The sequence below is a fragment of the Meriones unguiculatus genome, chromosome 14 (genome assembly GCF_030254825.1).
Source record: "Meriones unguiculatus strain TT.TT164.6M chromosome 14, Bangor_MerUng_6.1, whole genome shotgun sequence".
Classification (NCBI taxonomy): Eukaryota; Metazoa; Chordata; class Mammalia; order Rodentia; family Muridae; genus Meriones; species Meriones unguiculatus.
Genome location: NC_083361.1, coordinates 1,531,978 through 1,550,000, shown reverse-complemented (window position 1 = coordinate 1,550,000; position 18,023 = coordinate 1,531,978). Strand labels below are relative to the sequence as shown.

Here is an 18,023-nt window from a genome sequence, read left to right as displayed (position 1 = left end):
CTCCACAGCCCTGGCACTCCTGAAGTCCAGTCACACGGAAAGCGTAAAAGTTCGATGCCGCCGCTGGCTGCCCCCCCATCACCCAGGCCACTCGTGACTTTTCGAGGGGACTGTGGAGGAAAAGCACGGGGCTCCTCAGCTGCATGCCCGGGTTCCCCGGCCCCGGGCCGGAGCCCCAGGCCGCCCAGCCCCGAGCTCACCCCCACTCGCCCCAAGGGCCCAGGCTGAGACCCTGCGCCCTCCCCTCCCGACTTTCACTTCTGCTCTACGTTTCCCGCCGGGCTTAGTGCAGCTTCTCCTTCGGTACACTTACCGAAATGGGGGCTAAATTTAGAGAGCCTAGGGCTGCCCCTCACCCCGCCTGCCCTCACCCTGCATGGCTCTCACCCCGCCTGGCTGTCACCCCCACTGCCTGCCCTCACCCCGGCCTCCTGCCCTTACCCGGGCCTCCTGGCCTCTCACTCCAGCCTCCTGGCCCTAACCCCGGCCTCCTGCCCTCACCCCGGCCTCCTGGCCTCTCACTCCAGCCTCCTGGCCCTCACCCCAGCCTCCTGGTCCTCACCCCGCCTGCCCTCACCCTGCATGGCTCTCACCCGGCCTGGCCGTCACCTTGCCTCCTGCCCTCACCCCATGCCTGGCCTGAGCCCTGGGTGCATGCCCGGGGGCAGGGCCAGGTGCTGCCCGGAAAGTCCGTGCCCACCTCCGTGACACCGCCCTCCTGCACAGCTGTCCCAGCTGACCTCCAGGGAGCACACTGCTGTGAGCACAGACGGGCTGGGAGCAGACACAGACGAGCTGGTGCTCACCACCGCCGGCCGGGACACACGGCCGTGCCAACACCGTGTGACAACCCACACAGCGGGCGTGCTGAGGGCATCACACTTCCCAGCCTCATCGGGAACGAATGGATGAATGGATGAACGGACGGATGAATGAACGGACGGGTGGACAGGCTGGAGACTGAGCCGAACCCCGCAGCAGGCGCCGACTGTACGGCCCGACGCCCACAGGGGTCACGCCCGGTGCGGCCTGCAGGGGTGCCCGGCTCTGGAGCCTCCTACGATCACCCGGAACTTCGGAAAATTGGAGCGCACACTAGGTCTGCACACATGGCCGAGTCCAAGAACCACGCGCACACAGCCAGCCGCAGATGGCTCGGAGAGGCGCCGAGAGGCCCGGTCACAGGGCGCGGGTCCCTGAGGGGGCGGGCCCCAGGCTCCCGAGGGACACGCGCTCTGCACAGGAGAGGCCCCACGAGGACTCGGGCGAGCGGCACACGGCGACGAGTGTGCGAGGCCGGAGAAGCCTCGGCGGACCCCAGGCTGCACGGCCTGGCCGGGGCGCAGGCTCTGCCAACATGAGCCCGAGCAAGGCGGGGGCCGCGCCCCGCTCCTGGCCTCGTGCCCGGGCCCCTGGGAGGGCGAAGACAGGCGGCTGGTGTGACACACCCACCTCAAACTATTACAACCAGCGTCCTGTGCTGTTTTCACACAGAAACCCCAGGCGAGCTGTGTAAAAACAAAAATCTGAGAGTCCAGGTGGGGAGCCGGGGTGAGGGGGGCATGGAGAGCACTTGCTGAGTGCGCACAGAGCCCTGAGTTCTGGCCGAAACAGCACACACACACACACACACACACACACTTAAAGAAAAAAATCTGAAGCCAGGCACAGTGGCACAAGCCTGTGAGCCCAGCACTCAGGAGGCAGAGGCAGGTGGAGGTCTGTGAGTTCAAGGCCACCCTGGTGTACAAGCGAGTCCAGGACAGTGAAGGCTACACAGAGAGACCCTGTCACAACAACCCACCTCCCAACAGGACAAGGAACCTGCCCACGACGTCCCGGCCTTCGTCACAATTCAAAGGTCCACGAGTCCCCCCGGCTGGACAGAGGAGCCTCGGAGCTGCTCAGTGGTTAGACACGAGCCACACCAACACCAGGGTGTGAGGTCAGGTCCCTGGAACCTGAATTCAAACCCCGGGTGCCTCGGGAGTGTGCGCAGCTCCAGTGCAAACGAGACGGCGAGAGGGACCGGCTGGTGTACAAACCCCCACAGATACTCGCACAGAGCACACACATGTACTTGTATGCACAGTGGCACAGACGTGCACACACTCACATATTCAAAAGCACAGACACCCGTCATACACACACCCTTGTGTCCAGAGTCGGACCCCGGCACACTTCACAGACTGAGAGCCGAGCCGGGCATGGATTTTCCCACCAGACCACGCCGTGGGTGTGAACCAAGGGTGGGGTGAAGACCCGGGACACTGCCCCGGCTGTGAGGGCCTGGGACACTGCCCCGGCTGTGAGGACCCTGGGTGTGAGGACTCTGCCCCCGGCTGTGAGGGCCTGGGACACTGCCCCCAGGGTGTGCGGACCCTGGGTGTGAGGACTCTGCCCCCGGGTGTGAGGACCTGGGACACTGCCCCCAGGGTGTGAGGATTCTGCCCCCCGGGTGTGAGGGCCTGGGACACTGCCCCCAGGTTGTGAGGACTCTGCCCCCCAGGTGTGAGGGCCTGGGTATGCGGACCCTGCCCCGGGTGTGAGGACCCTGCCCCCGGGTGTGAGAGCCAGGGGCTCCGCCCGGCTGGGCTGCTGTGTGGTCCAGGCCTCCCTCCTACAAGGGACAGCCTGCACAGTCACCTCAAGATACGGACACCTGTCAGTCTGCGGTCATCCTACCTTCTGCCATTTCCACGGCCGCTCACACAGCTCCGGGAAGCCCTCCCAGCCAGCAGCTGAGGTCCCGAGAAGCTGGCGCCTTCTCACACCCTCGCTCACCCACCCCAGCCCTGACACTAGCAGGGTGCTTCCCACCGAGCCGCCGAGCCCGATGGTCCAGCACAGACCCACACAGAACTGGCGGGTGCTCCGGGGCTCAGCGAGCCCCACGCACCGCTGTGCACACCTGCAGCCCCCGGGCGCCTGACACACTCCGCTCTGGCTGTGAGTCATGAGGAGAGCGAACCCGAGTGGTGGGCCCTTGCCGCGCCCAGCCCTGGGCTGCGCTGCCACCGGGGAGGTCGAGGCAAGGCTCCCGAGAAAGTGACCACTGAGAGGAGCGAGGGAGCTGAGGACACACGCATCAGTCTAGGGGACGGCGGGTGCTGGAGGGGCTCAGCGACGCCATCCACTGAGGCACGTCGAGGACACACGGAGCCAACACAAACGCGGGGTCGCCGAGGGCACACACACACTTGCACGCTGCCAGTCCGGAGGGGAGCGGCGCGGCCCAGCGGTGACAGCCCCTCCTAGGGGTCACTCTGGCTGCTGGGGTCCCGCTGCCAACGCCTGCCCCGCCCTTTCCCGGCCTCGGAGGGGACACAGCCGGGAGGACGGTGAGGGGAGAGGGGGCCCCGGGCGAGCGCGAGGGCCGTGGGAGTGGGGGAGCAGGGGACCGCCTCTTACCTGGGGCCCCCATGCTGGAGCGAACCATGCTGCCCGCCCGCCAGGGCTGGGGAACAGTGTGTCACTCTCCGCCCCTCCGCGCGGGCGGAAGTCGCCCCGGGAGGAAACCGCGGGCCGGCCCGCCCCCTGCGCACGGGAAAATACCCGGCCCAGGCCACCCCGCAGCCCGGCCGCCTTTGGGGGCAGGGGCTGCTGCGGGGACAGCGAGGAGGCTGGAGGAACTGAGTCTTGCAGGGTCTCACACACACACACACGCACTCACACATGCACACACGCACACACACACACAGCATGGTGTGAACATTCTGGAGCAGGTGTGTGGGGCTGAGGGACAAGGTGAGAGCGCACACAGTCCGAGGGTTGTTGGAAGAGCCTGGCCGAGCCACACACACACACACACACACACACACACACACACACACACACACACGGCAGGTGTGAGCCTGGTGGCGTCGACTCCGCAGGTGTGAGCCTGGACGGTCTGCGCTCACCGACGGGAGGCCTGCCGATCAGTGGGCGGCAGAGCCGGGGTGCGGGCCCCCGGGCGAGCCACGGTGGGGCGCCGGGCCAGGCGGGGGGCGCGGGCCCAGCCACAGCGCCGAGCCCGGTGCCCGCCCGGGCCGGGAGCTCGGCGCCCCGCACTCGGCGGCCTGTGGCCTGCGCTTCCCCGGAGCCCCGCCAGAGGGCGGCAGCGCCCAGGCGATGGCCGAGGGCGTCGCTGCAGCTCGGAGGGAGGGAGCCCGCCCCCGCCCCCGCCCCTGCACACCTGCGAGGGTCACACAAAGGCGGGATCCGCCGCAGACAAAGGCTCCGGCCGCTGCCCGGCTCCCCCGGCCCAAGCCCGAGGCCGGTCCCGCCACGCGCGTGCACACGCCCCCTGGCTCGGCCCCCACACAGGCACCCCGGGGTGCCAGGCCCGCACCGCTCACATCTCTGCAGGTGGCCCCGCACCCACCTCCACCCAGACGCAGCTCCCGCTCTACCCTCACCCTTCCCCACGCGGGCCCACAGGGCACGGTACACAGGTGGGCGGCCCGCCTGGCCGCGTGGGCCACCCCCCCCCCCCCGTGTTCGCATGAAGCACACAAAGAACGACATGGGTGTCCCATGCCTCCCGCCTGTGCACCGGCACCCCTGGCCTAGCAGGAAGCTCAGCACGGTGCTGCACACACACACACACACACACACAGGCACATAGGCAAACACGCACACACACGAACACACACACGCACGCACACACATATACACACACACACACACACACACACACACACACACACACACACACGCGTGGTTCTGGGGACGCCATCACCGAGAAGGCCATCTCAGAGGCCATCCGCAGCCCAGGCGGCCGCTGGCTACAGTTTCTGCCCACGAGTGTGTCCCACGGCCCCGGGGTGGTGGGTGCCTGGTTTACGCAGCCACCAGCACTCTGGGTGGGGTCCCCTCCTGAGGGGTGGGGTCGGGGTGCCCCCCGAAGGCCCCCGTGACCGGGCCTGTGGGGAGCACACGGGCTGGGCCGGGGGAGCAGGGAGGACGCCGTGCCCAGTGAGGCCCCCTGGGGTGTGCCGGCTGGGGAGGCCCGAGGGTCCCCGAGGGCAGACCCCCCCACCGCCTTCCACGCTGGACACGGTCGTGGGTCCCCGCCCGGGGGGGCCTGAGGGAGGCGGAAGGGCGGAGGAGGAGGCTGGGGCGGGCGGGCAGGGCGCGGACCCGGCCCGGCTGCCTCGCGGCGGCCTCGGTGGGCGCCGGGGGCCACCGGGGGCTCGGGAGCCCGGGGGAGGCGGCCCGGAGGCGGCGGCGGCAGGCTGAGCGGTAATTAAAGGAGACGTGGGGGCTCCCCAGGGCCGGCGGGGCCGGTAACTGACACGCGGGCCCCATTGCTCCGCTCATATTTCTCGCCGGATCGATACGTTTGACTCCCGACAAGACAATAATCGCTTGTACGCGGCCCGGCGAGTCGATCAAATACATTATTAGAGCCAGGTCCCCGGGGGCCGCCGGGGAGCGTGGGGGGGCGGCCGGCCCACCGGGGACCGCGAGCACGGCTCTCCACCCTCGGCCGAGCGGCCTCCTGCTCCCGGCCACCCCGGGGACCCTCCGAGGCTCGGTCCCTGCGATCGGCAGCCGCCGGCCTCCCAGCCTGGGCCCCGCTGTCCCCACAGGCGCTGCTGTCCATGGGGCCGAGGCACGCGGTCAGGGAGGCCCCTGGGACCCCGGCCCTGCGGGGGAGAAGGAGAGGAGCCGCAGGCCTGCGACCGAAGCTGAGCTAGAAAGGCGCTTGGGCCTGAGCCGGTAGCAGCAATCTGCCCCATTCCGGGTGTCGAGGGGCTTGGGGACTGCTGCCTCAGGGGCCCTCACAGACAGGAACTCGGGACAGCGACAAGCTCCCAGAGGTAGGCTGTGCGGCTGGTCTCCATACCCAGACACGCCAGCCACATCAACCCAGCTCTGGGCTGGCGGGAAGCGCCCCGCACCCATCTCTTGCCTTGGAATCTGGGCTCAAATCTAGATCTTTTAATTTTTAAAAGATTTCCTTTAGCCAGGTGTGGTGGCACATGCCTGTAACCCCAGTGCTGGGGAGGCAGAGGCAGGAGGATCTCTGTGAGTTCAAGGCCAGCCTGGTCTACAAAGTGAGTCCAGGACAGCCAGGGCTACACAGAGAAACCCTGCCTCAAAAAAACAAAAATAAATAAAGAGCTTCTTTATCTTATGTGTATGAGCGTGTTGTCTGCATGTGCTCCTATGCGTGGTGTGTGTGCCGGGAGCCCTCGGGCGTCAGAAGAGGGGGTCCCTGGAGTTGGAGCCACAGAAGGCTGCAGGCTGGCAGGGGCTGCTGGGGAGTGACTCACTGCTCTTAGCTGCTGAGCCACCTCCCAGCCCTTAAACGCGTCTGTCGCTGTCATGATTCTCCATCTTGCTGGGAGGTTCCCTCAGCTCTGCTACTCCAACGGCTGCAGGTCAGTCACATTCCGGGCCGGGCGCAGGGCGCGCTGCTCAGAGAGAGTGCGGGCTCAGCCTGGACCACCCTAGCACCTCACAGCTAGGTGGTGGCACAGGCCTGCATCGCCAGCACGGAGAGGTGAGGGCAGACGGGTCAGAGTCTACACGGCCACTTCGAGGTTCGTGTGGGCTACTCGAGGCCCCAACTCAGAAAACAAGTCAGAGAAGCTCTTACGGGCCGTCTGCCGGCTCGGGATGTGGCCGCAGCACCTCCCTCGTGCTCTCTGAGCCGGCGTGTTATTCCTAAGTCTCTCCACCCGCCTGAGGGCCTGAGTTTGTCATCTCATGGTCCTGAGGGGCTGGGGCACAGGCAGGTGGCTGCTGGAGTGGGGTTCAAACCCCAGTCTCTCCTCTCCCAGGCCTCCTCTCTCTGGTGTGGGCCTTCTGGAGGCCCTGGGCTTCGGGGATTAGGACTCAGCGTTTTTGCTGGCTGCCATGGGCCTCTTGTTAGACTCTGAAATCCTCCTGTTGTCAGGCAGAGGGGAGAGATGGCCCTGTGCTCTCCACAGCACCGGGGCCTTGCACCGCCCACAGCCTTAAGTCTGTTGCTTGTTTTATTTTGGGGTTTTTCTTTTTCTTTTTTTTTTCCCTGACTGGGGGACAGGGTTTCACTGTGCAGCCCTGGCCAGCCTGGAACTCACAGAGATCCCCTGCCTCTGCCTCCTGAGGGCTGGGCCTAACGGTGTGTGCCACCGCGCCTGGATTCTGTCTGTCTCTTGATGTCTGGTAAAGCACCAGGTTCCATCTGAGCGCCTCAGCTTCCATGTGAGGAATGCCAGTCCCCTGCCCAGAGTCTCCCCAGACAGCACAGTGACGCACACCCATGGTTCTGGCAATTTCAGAGGCCGATGCAGGGGAACCTCAAATTCCAAGCCATCCTGGCTCGAGAGACCCTGCCTAAACATGAAGCAAAATAAGAGAAAGAGATGCCCCAGTGTTTGGGAGCAGCCTTGGCTCGTCAGAGGCCCAGGGTCAATTCCCAGCACCCACAAGTCGCTCACAACCACCTCCAATGACAACTCCAGAGGACCCAATTCCCCTGTCTTCCACAACAGCAATACACACCCACACAACACACACACACATAAAAAAAAATACAATTAAAAAAAAATAAGGCTGGCCTGTGCCTTTAATCCCAGCACTCGGGAGGCAGGCGGCTCCTGTGAGCCCAAGGCCAGCCTGGTCTACAGAGTGAGTTCCAGGACAGCTGGAGAGAGCGGTCTCAGAAAGCCAAACCAAAGCAAACAGAAACAGAGAAACCCTCAACCAGGGCAGCTTGGAGCTGGCCGCGTCTGCCTGGCATAGCCCCAAAAGAACGCTTCAGCCCTAAACGGCCGGGGGGGGGGGTGTGAAGGGGCCTGTGCCCTCTCCTACTGGCCTTCTCTCTCCTCCCTGGCGTTCAGGGTTGATGGAGGCGAGGGGGGACGCCTAAGCTCCCCCAGTAAGGCAGACCAGCAGGGCTGCTCTGCAGGCCTGGCCGGCCGGGTCAGCGGTAGAGGGTGGAGCTGTGGCTCACGGCAGAATCCAGTGACAATGTGGCTGAGAGGCAAAGTGCCGGCTCAGTACACACGATCCCGCAGCGTGCAAAGAAGAAAAAATCCACCTTTAACTCGCTCCAGTAGGAGCGGCTTCTCGTGGGCAGTGGCATGGGTCTGCCAACAGTGTGTTGTGTGCTCGGGGGGTGTGTCCAGGCCAGCAAGCCTCGGGCATGTCCTGTTCCCGCCTGAGTCCAGCAGAGGCGTTTGACATCTGTGCTGGGCATCGAACTCGGGCCTTCACCAGTCACCTCCTCCCAGCCACGCACACGCCTGGGGCCTACAGAGCCAAGAGAGGGACCCGGCCCCTGGGAACTGGAGCTGCTGCAGACGGTTGCTAGCTGTCACGTGAGTCCACATGGAAACAGATGCCGCTGCCATTCCCAGAGCTGCCAGAGTTTCCAGGTTGCTTCAAGGAAGAAGTGACGCTCTGCAGTGTGGCTCAAAGAACATAAAAGGTCATCAGGGCCGAAGAGATGGCTCAGAGGCTAAAAGCACCGGCTGCTCTTCCAGAGGACCTGAGTTCGATTCCCCGCACCCACACGGAGGCTCCCAGCTACCTGGAACCAGTTCCAGGAGCTCTGACACCTTCCGGCCTCCATGGGCACCAGACATATATGTGGCACACAGGCACACATGTAGGCAAAACACCTACACATGCATAATAAAAACACGACCAAAACAGCCCAGTGACGCCGCTTCTGGCGCCAACCACCTGACCACAGAGGGCGCGTTCCTTGTACTCAGCTTCCCACCTCTGGATACGAGATGGGGGAATCCTAAGCTCCATCTACATTCCAGTCTAGACCGTGTGGCAATCCTCCTGCCTCAGCCTGAGTGCTAGGCTCACAGGTGAGAGCCACCTGTGGCTCGTTTGTGCACGTGTGTGCGGAGGTGCGTGCGGAGGCCAAGGTCAGGTCAGCTGCCGCCCCAAACTGCTCTCCCTCCATCTCTGTTTTAGGATGGGCCTCTCCCTGGACTGGGCCTCCCTGCTTTGCTTACACTGGCTGGTCAGTGAGCGCCAGGGGTCTCCTGCCTCTGCGGACATACCAAGAGTGCACTATTTGTGTCCAGCATTTGGGGGACGCAGGGTTTCTCTGTGTGGCCTTGGCTGTCCTGGAACTCACTCTGTACACTAGGCCAGTCTTGAACTCAGAGACGCTCCAGCCCGGCTCGTGCTGGCATCTTTTCCGCGGTGCAGAGATCAGCCTCGGGGCTTCGTGCTTGTGTGGCCAGCACTCCCTGGCTGAGCCCTCTCCCAGCCCTCCTGCCACCCTCAGCCTTCTTGTACGGAGGCTGTGCAGCCCGGGCTGGCCCTGAACTCCCTTTCTTCCGAGCAGGGCCCACACCAACACAGTGGGCTCTGCCCCACGCGGCAGCATGGACAAGTAAGATGGGCTGATGGAAGGAGGGGTGGCATCGGGGAGGGAGGCGTGGAGACAGGAGCAGTCTTCACACAAGCCCCATCTAGAAAGACTGAGTCCGAGAGGCCTGGCCACCGCCATAGAGGTGGAACCCTTATCGCCTCCCGTTTTCTTCCAAATAAGTATGTCCATCTGAGCGGGCGCCGCGGAGCACGCCTGTCCTCCCAGCACTCAGGGGGCAGAGGCAGGATCTCTGAACTCACAGGATCTCTGAGTTCAAGGCCAGCCTGGGCTACAAAGCAAGGCCAGGACAGACAGAGAAATCCTGCCTCAAACAAAACAAAACAAAACAATAAAATAAAAATGTGTGTGTGTACACACACGTACAGGAGCACTAACATACAACACACTTGTGTGGAGGTCAGAGGACAACCTTGGGCTTCGTCCTCGGAACATCTCTTTTGAGACAGGGTCTCTCCTGGCCTGACACTCCCCAATTAGGCTAGCCTGGCCGGCCAGCAAGTCTCAGGAATCCTCCTGCCTCTGCCTCCCCAGCCCTGGGATTACAGATTTTGACAGCACAGGCAGCATGTTTAGCAGGGCACGCTCAGGACTCCTCCTGTTGATTCCTTGAGTCGGCACACGGAATGATGGGGTTGGTCTTGTGCTATTCCCATTAGAGTCACGAGAGGCTAAGAGCAACCACAGAGCTAAGCTGAGAGCGTCACAACCCAGGGACTGCGCATCCTGCCAGCCTGCACGCCCAGAGAGCCCTTGGCACGCCAACCCCCCAGTCTCCCAGGGAGCGGGGCCTCGCCCGCTCTCATGCCAGGAGCCCCAGCACCTCCCACCGCACCCCACTCCCCACAGCCCACATGTGCCCCCCTCCGCAGCGCTCAGCTCACAGCGCTCAGCACCAAGAGGGCCGCGCAGGGAGCTGTCCAAAGGCTGAACCGAGTTTCCCCGGCCAGGATGCTCCTCCGCGGCGGGGCTCCCCTCCCCGTCTCCCAGGGGCTCCGCAGCATCCTCGCCCTTCCCTCTCTCAGGGGCTCCCCAGCGTCCTCATCCCTGTCTGGTCCTCTCTTCCCCTCCCCCTCTTCCAGGGGGCTCCCCCGAGGCCCCCAGACCGCCCCACCGCCCCACCACGTCTCCAGGGCCCTGCGGAAGGGCCTCCTTTTCCCCCCACACTGTGCACCGCTGCCTGCAGGAAGCCAAGGTCAGTCCCCAGGAGGCCTTTGACCTGAGGCCTTTGACCTGCTGCCGCCCTGGACTGCTGCCGGCTTTCCCCAGGGTCCTGGTCCCCAGGACGCGCTCCGGGCCACCTCCTCCTGTCCCACTCACCCTGTGGCCAGGTCTGTGCTCTCCCCACAGCATGGTAGCATAAGTCACTGTCGGTCATGCTCATTCCCTGTCTCTAACTAAAATGCACGCGATCCGGGAGCAGGTCTCACTGGAGCGGTGGTGGAGTGGAATCTGCAACTCCAGGCACTCGGCGCCCCGGATCCCAAAGCGGATCGGGCAGCCCCTTCCATGCCCACGCCCCACAGACTGGCACCAAGTCCACACTGCCCTCCAGACAAGCGTTCACGGCCCCTGCCAACCTCACCAGACATGTGTCCCTGGAGTTTCCTTTCACCCTCAGTTCAACAGTGGGGTGGGGAGCGGGCTGGAGCTGGAGACGGCTCAACAGGGAGGAGTGCTGTTGCTCTTGCAGAGGACCTGGGTTCCAGTCCCAGCAGCCACAGCGTGGCTCACAACCATCTGCCTGTAGCTCCAGTTCCAGAGGATCCAAGGTCTTCACTGCCCTCCCCAGGCACCAGGCACACATGATGTACACACACATGCACACACACACATGCACACACACACATGCATGTACCAGAGCACACTTATACACATGAAATGTTAATCATTTTTAAAAAAGAATGTAGGGGTAGCCGGTTGGTGGCAGTGCACACCTTTAACCTCAGCAGTCGGGAGGCAGAGGCAGGAGGATTTCTGTGAGTCTGAGGCCAGCCTGGGCTACAGAGTGAGTCCAGGACAGCCAGGGCTACACAGAGAAACCCTGTCTCGAAGAAGAAAAAGAAGATGGAGAAAGAGAAGGGGAAGGAGAGGAGGGGAAGGAGAGGAGGGGAAGGAGAGGAGGAGGAGGGAGGGAGGGAGGGAGGGGTTTAGGAGATGGTCGGGGAGTCAAGTGCTTTCCACACCAGTGTGAGGACCTGAGTTCGAATCCCACAGTACCCACAGAAAGCCAGGGGCTGTAGTGTGAGTGTGCCGGCCCAGCCCTCCTACTGTGATGTGGGAGCTAGAGACAGAAGGATCTCTAGAAGCCAGACATCGAGCTCGCCTAGAGCACACGGCACAGCTAGACAGGGAGCTAGCCTAGAGCACAGGGCACAGCAGCCAGGACAAAAGACCCCACCCAGAGAAGGGGGAAAGGGCCCTCTCTCCCTCTCTTTCTCCCTTTCTCTCTCTCCCTCTCTCTCTCCCTTTCTCTCCCCCTCTCTCTCTCCCTTTCTCTCTCTTCCTTTCTCTCCCTCTCTCTCCCTCTCTCTCTCTCCCTTTTCTCCCTTTCTCTCTCTCCCTCTCTCTCTCCCTTTCTCTCTCCCTCTCTCTCTCCCTCTCTCTCTCCCTTTCTCTCTCTCTCTCCCTTTCTCTCTCTCCCTCTCTCTCTCCCTCTCTCTCTCTCTCCCTTTCTCTCTCTCTCTCCCTTTCTCTCTCTCCCTCTCTCTCTCTCTCCCTTTCTCTCTCTCTCTCTCTCCCTTTCTCTCTCTCCCTCTCTCTCTCTCTCCCTCTCTCTCTCCCTTTCTCTCTCTCTCTCCCTCTCCCTCTCTCCCTCTCTCTCCCTCTCTCTCTCCCCCCTCTCTCTCTCCCTTTCTCTCTCCCTCTCTCTCTCACTGGGGCTGGGGAGGACTTTCCAGCTCATGCCTCCTCTACAGCAGCCTCCCCTGACCCAATGTTTTGTCTGTTTCTGAGACAGGGTTTCTCTGTGTGGCCCTGGCTGTCCTGGACTCACTCTGTAGACCTGGCCTGGAACTCACAGTGCTCTGCCTGCCTCCGCCTCCCCAGTGCAGGGTTCACAGGCGTGCATCACTTCGCCCAGTTACTTGCACAGATTTGGGCATGCCTGATGGCACACACCTACAAAACAAGCACTGAGGCAGGGGGCTACACGGGAGACTTTATCTGAAAGGGAAAAAACAAAACAAAACAAAAACCAAACAGCACAGAGCTCAGTCTTCACACACTCCAGGAAACACTCAAGTGGCCCAAGCCACTTCCGGGGAGGCTGTGCCCGGAGCCTGAGCACGTGGCTGGCCCCGGGGCACGAACGTGCAGCCTGGGCTCACTGGACTCGCACAGGGCGGCTCCGGGATGGTGTGAGTGAGGGCACCCCCCCCAGGCCTGTAGAGACACAGTGAGCGACTCGGAAGGCTGTGCGCACAAGGGCTGGGCACGGCTCCCCTCCACGTTTGCTGTGCACACGAGAGCCAAGGCTTCCCTCGCTGGGAAGTGGGGGCTGCCCCTCGGGCTGACGGGAGTGCAGAGACCCTCACAGAAAAGCTCCCAGCATGCCTGAGCAAAGGGGACAGAGGGAGTGTGTGTGTGTGTGTGTGTGTGTGTGTGTGACTGAGTGTGTGATGGTGAATGTGTGTGAGTAACTGAGTGTGTGTGTGTGTGTGTGTGACTGAGTGTGTGATGGTGAGTTTGTGTGTTTGTGTGCATGTGTGTGTGGTATGCGCACACGTGTTTGTGGCTGCAGGCCTGTGCACACACGTGTGTAGAGGCAAGAGAAAGATGCAGGTGTCCCCCTGTCCTCCTGCACCTTATTCTTTTGAGCAGAGTCTCTCTGACCACGACGCTTGTTGGAGACCAGCGGGGACCCCTCACCTCCGCCCCACGGTGTGGGCTGGGCGTGCCCGCGTGAGGCCACACCAGCTCTCCTGGGTTGCGGGGACCTGGACCCCGTCCTGACGGCTCCGACCCCAGGCCGGCTGCAGGCCTGACGCAGGGCTCAGTGTGGCAGCTCATGGTTGTAACGGCGGGAGGGAATCACACGGTTCCGCCCAGCTACACGGTGCCCCCCCAGCTACACGGTGCCACCCCAGCTACACGGTGCCACCCCAGCTCAAGGAGGAACCGACGTGCAAGATAAGGCTCAGGAGAGGCAGCACAGCGGCTAAGAAAGCAGCTCCCGCTCAGCGTGTGTGGCTGAGAAACGGCCAGCGTGTCAGGACCGCGCGTTTGTGTATGCAGGCACTCCTGCAGCGAGAGCTCGGGCCTGTCCTCGGGGGAGTCCGGGCGCCCCATCTCCATGCCTCCCCGGGTCACCGCCCAAGAGCTCCGGTCCTCTCGGTCACACAAACGCTGCGGGCTGCGGGCGCTGTCCGCGGTGCTAGCTCCAAAGCCGGTCCGGCTCATTCCGGCCCAGGGCGTGGGAACAGCAGGTTATCCTGGGCTACACTGTGGCTCCAGGCTAGCCTGGGCTACGGGTCACCCTGCCTTCCCAAAAGAGTGAACGGAGAAATTACGGTCTCCGCAGGCCCCGCCCACCCGCGGTGACCGCCCTGCCAGCCTGGGCCCCGGCTGTGCTCAGTCCCTGCAGCAGGCGCCTGGCCCACACATTCTGTGTGCACACCTCCTCCGCTCTCTCCTCCCTCCTCCACTTATGAGCTTACAGAGAGAGCCTCACTGCACACACAGCCCAGACCGCCTCGAACCCGAGACACTCCTGCCTCAGTTTCCCGAGTCCGGCTTCACAGATCTGTGCCACCACACCCGGCTTGTGGTTCTTGTTTGTTCGTTTTAATTCAGGCAGGATCACTATAGCCCAGGTTGGCCCATGTAGCCAGCGCTAGCCTTGAACACCTAAGGCGTGTGCCACCCCTAGTTCTGTGTGACCTCAGGGGTCAGACCCGGGGCTCTGCGCATGCCAAGTGAACACGCTACCAACTCGCTGCACCCCACGACCCCCCCCATGATCTTCAGATCAGAACTGATGACACTCGCTGATCTGTGCCCTCCCTCACCCAGAGGCCCTGGTGCCCCTACACCCTGTGTCTAGGGAGAGTCCCGTGTGGCCGTGGTTCTGGCCCAGAGCAGGTGGCGGAGGAGAGGAAGGCACCATCCCGAGTCCCTGTGAACTCAGGCAGAGTGTGGGAATCGGTTACCTCCGCCCAGGGTCTGAGCGGCCGCTGTGGGCTGGGACGCTTGCTCACTGGGTGTGTAAGAGGCCATTGCCTGCTCTGGGCTCTGTCACCTCCTGGAGGATGACAGCGGCTCTGCAGGGGCAGTGGGAGGCAGTCAGCACGCACAGCCATGCTTGAGCAGCAGTGACCAGCGCCACCCAGCCACACGAGGGACAGGCGGGAGCAGCAGTGACATCAGTGGAGAAAGGGCCTCTCAAAGGAGGGTCAGCTGAAGCGAGGTGTGCGTGTGTGAGTGTGTGTGTGTGAGTGTGTGTGTGTGAGTGTGTGTGTGTGTGTGTGTGTGTGTGTGTGTGTGTGTTCATGTGCCCTCGCACCCAGCAAGGCCGGGGGCAGCCATTACCTTCCTCCATGTAGGTTATAGGCATCAAACTCAGGATGTCAAGTTCGCATTAGAGTCATCACCCACTGAGCCAGCTCTTCAGCTCAGGACACCCAAATCTCCTCCTGGCCACCACGATAAGAGGTGGGAGGCTTAGCCGGGCGTTGGGGGGGCACACTTTCAGTCCCAGCACTCCGGAGGCAGAGGCAGGTGGATCACTGTGAATTTGAGGCCAGCCTGGTCTACAGAGCGAGTTTCAGAACAGCCAGGGCTGCACAGAGAAACCTTGCTCCCTCAAAGAGGAGGAGGAGGAGGAGGAGGAAAAGGAAGAGAAGGAGGAGGGAAGCCTCCAGGTGTCCCAATGACAGCCCATGCCCAGCAGCCAGAGAGGTGGAAAAATGGTTGTCTCAGGAGCCTCCCCTATCTTCAGCCCTGCCTTTGTCCCCCCACCCCTTTCCCTATTCCTGGCCTCTCCCAGAATCCCACACTCCATCAGCAAGCCAACAACGCTGCCACCTCTTCCCATCCCTGGAACTCTTGTTGGCTCCCAGCCTTCCCCAGGGCCAGCCCTGACCCTGGCCCTCCTCTCCGGCCTTTACTGCGGGAATGCTGAGAACCGAGGCAGGCGTGAAGGCGCACACGCGTGAAGGCACACACCATCACCACTGCTCCCAGGAGGCTGAGGACAACCGGAAGGCCAGGATGAGCACAACCTCACTACATGCCGAGTGCTCTCACAGCTACACCACCAACAAAGAATGCCATCGGGGCGAGGCTCGGACACCCCGTAACCCCAACACTCGGAGGCTGAAGCAGGAGACCGCAAGGTCTGAGGCCAGCCAAGCGGCGTAGCGACACTGCTAAGGAGCCGCCTGAGGCCTGAGCACCTGTGATAAGTAGGTTTGAGCATTTACACAGTTTTTTATTTTTATTTTTTGGTCGCTTTTGCTGTTTGGAAGAAAGTCTCATCAGGTTGGCCGAGAATTTAGTAGCCAAAGATGACCTTGAACTCCTGACCCCCGGCCTCTTCCACCTAGCACCGAGTAACAGGTGTCCCTCACCCACGGTCTTTTTACCCACGGGGTCAGGGAGAGCCCTCCCCCACAGCACAGGCCCGCTCCTCTTCCCCCTGGAGCTAAGACACTGCTCTAAGGAAGCATCTGGCAGTCAACCTCCCCCAGCTGTCAACCTCCCTCGTCCCCAGACCCTCTCCCACCTTAGGCCCCTCCCCTGCTGCGCTCTACCTTCCTCTGCCGCCCCCGCCCCGCCCCAGGGAGCCAGGAAGGGCTTGGACGTGCCTTAATTGTGTTTATGTATGTGCACGCATGTGTGTGTTTATTTACTTTTGAGGGAGGGTCTCTCATAGCCCGGGTCGGCCTTGAACTGTATTTGTAATCAAGGATAACTCTGAACTTCTGATTCTCCTGCCTCCACCTCCCACTTGCCACGCCCAGAGTGCCCTGCTGGGGGTCAGAGTGGAGCTTTAGACAGCCGGGGAAACGCTCTCCCGGCTACCTCGGCGGTCCTTTCCCATTTCGTGAGGCCCTCGGCGCGGCGTGACTGTGCGTGTCAGGCCACTCTCTCCCAGACCATGAGGAGAGAAAGCCCCAGTGCGGTGCCGCCTCCTCTGGCTTCTGGTGCTAACTCACAGAGGTGAGCCACAGGCCTGCATCCGTGAGCCGTCACCTCGAGGGCTCCAGGGATGGCTGTGTCTGTGAGCTGAGAGAACACAGCCTTCTCGGCAGAGCAAGGCCCAGCGTGCCATCTTTGGGGCCGCAGTGCATGGCCTGGCAGACACAGGGACGTGTCCCTCAGGGCTCTGGCCCTTCGGCTGGTGTCCGAGTTTCCAGCTTTGGTGTGGGCCGTGAGCCGTGCTCTCTTCCGGCTGAAGTTCAAAGCTTCGGGTCTCTGCTTATCTTTATGTTGTAGGAGGGTGACTGAGGAGAAAGATGGGGACAGAGGGCAAGGCCGAGCAGAGCAGAGCAGAGAGGAGTGTAGGGAGAATGGGGGTGGGTCAGGAGCGAGAACAGAGGGGTGTGAGGCTCCAAATCCCTGGGGAAGAGGCCGCAATAAAGGAGAGAGTCACACAGAAGGAGAGAGGGCAGAGAGAGAAGAGACAAAGAGGAAAAGAGGAGGGAGGGGAGACAGCAGCCACCCACTTGACAAGGGCTGGATCTCCTGTAAATGGCCCAACACTCTCCTCCTGGCCTCTTCTTAGTGGTGGGGGGGGGGCGGAGGCGGGGGTGTTGTCCCTGGTCCTGGACAGAGCTGACGCAGATAGCGCACACGTGGGGAGCCGTGCCAACTTCCAGCCACGTCTGTCCTCACCCACCTGCTTCCCGGAAAGAGAGGCCTAGTTCAGTGTGGCAGACAGAGAGGCAGGGGCCTCGGAGTGTGCGAAGGGCCGAGCGGAGGGGTACCTGCCCTCCCCGGCGCCCACCTGTGATTGCTCCCATTCTCGGGGTGTCCTCGGAGTTTGGCCAATGCCTGCCTTCACCGTGGACATCATCTGTTGCCCGTACGAACGCCCTCCCGCCCTGCTGCGGCCACCTAAGACCACTTGCTGCCTTCTGCCCCCCGAAGGGTTTGGGGGTTAGGGAGGGACGAGAGCATAGGTGGGGGTGGAGGGCTTCTGTGCTGCTGAGGACGTGCCAGGGACCTGCTGACACGGATGAGGAAGAGGAGGAGGTGCTGGTGATGGATGGTGCTGATTCTTTGGTGAGGGGATAGCAGAGGGGGTGAAGGCAGGTTGGGGGATGGGTGGATGGAGGAAGCAGGGTGGGGGGGGAGCAGGACCAGGCTCACATTTGCCATTCAGGGCAGCTGACAATAAAAATGCTTTATTGCCAAGAAACTGGATCGATCGGGGCTGGAGGGGGCCGGCAGGGGGGACGCGGAGGGCTCTGCGCAGAGGCCGGCGGCCGGCCTCCGCAGCGACCAGGCCCCCGCCGCCCTCCCCCTGCGCCCCCCTCCCCGCTCCTGCCCTTTCTCTCTCCTGCAGCCACCGCTTAGTTCTTATTATATTTTTTCTTATATATTTTTCCCCCAGCTTCTCCTGCTCCTGTTTTTTTTTTCCTTTTAATTTTTTTTTTTTTTTAAACTCACTGCACTCCCGATGCTGCAGGCTGGGTGGGGGCGGGGTGGGGGCAGCTGCCCAGGCTGGGCGGCCCGTTGGCTTGCC

At 62.6% G+C, this 18,023-nt stretch overlaps 1 protein-coding gene across 15 annotated transcripts in view; it reads right to left on the bottom strand.

The window, feature by feature from the left end:
* Positions 1 to 3,492, bottom strand: part of Pou2f2 (POU class 2 homeobox 2) — a 35,028-nt gene extending 31,536 nt beyond the window's left edge. For all 15 annotated transcript variants that reach the window (XM_060366415.1, XM_060366416.1, XM_060366419.1 and 12 more), the window contains exon 1: positions 3,412 to 3,492. In XM_060366415.1, coding sequence (XP_060222398.1) covers positions 3,412 to 3,439 — 28 coding nt within the window. In that variant the 5' untranslated portion in view covers positions 3,440 to 3,492. The remainder of the gene's footprint in view (positions 1 to 3,411) is intronic.
* Between the last annotated feature and the right edge of the window lie 14,531 nt (positions 3,493 to 18,023).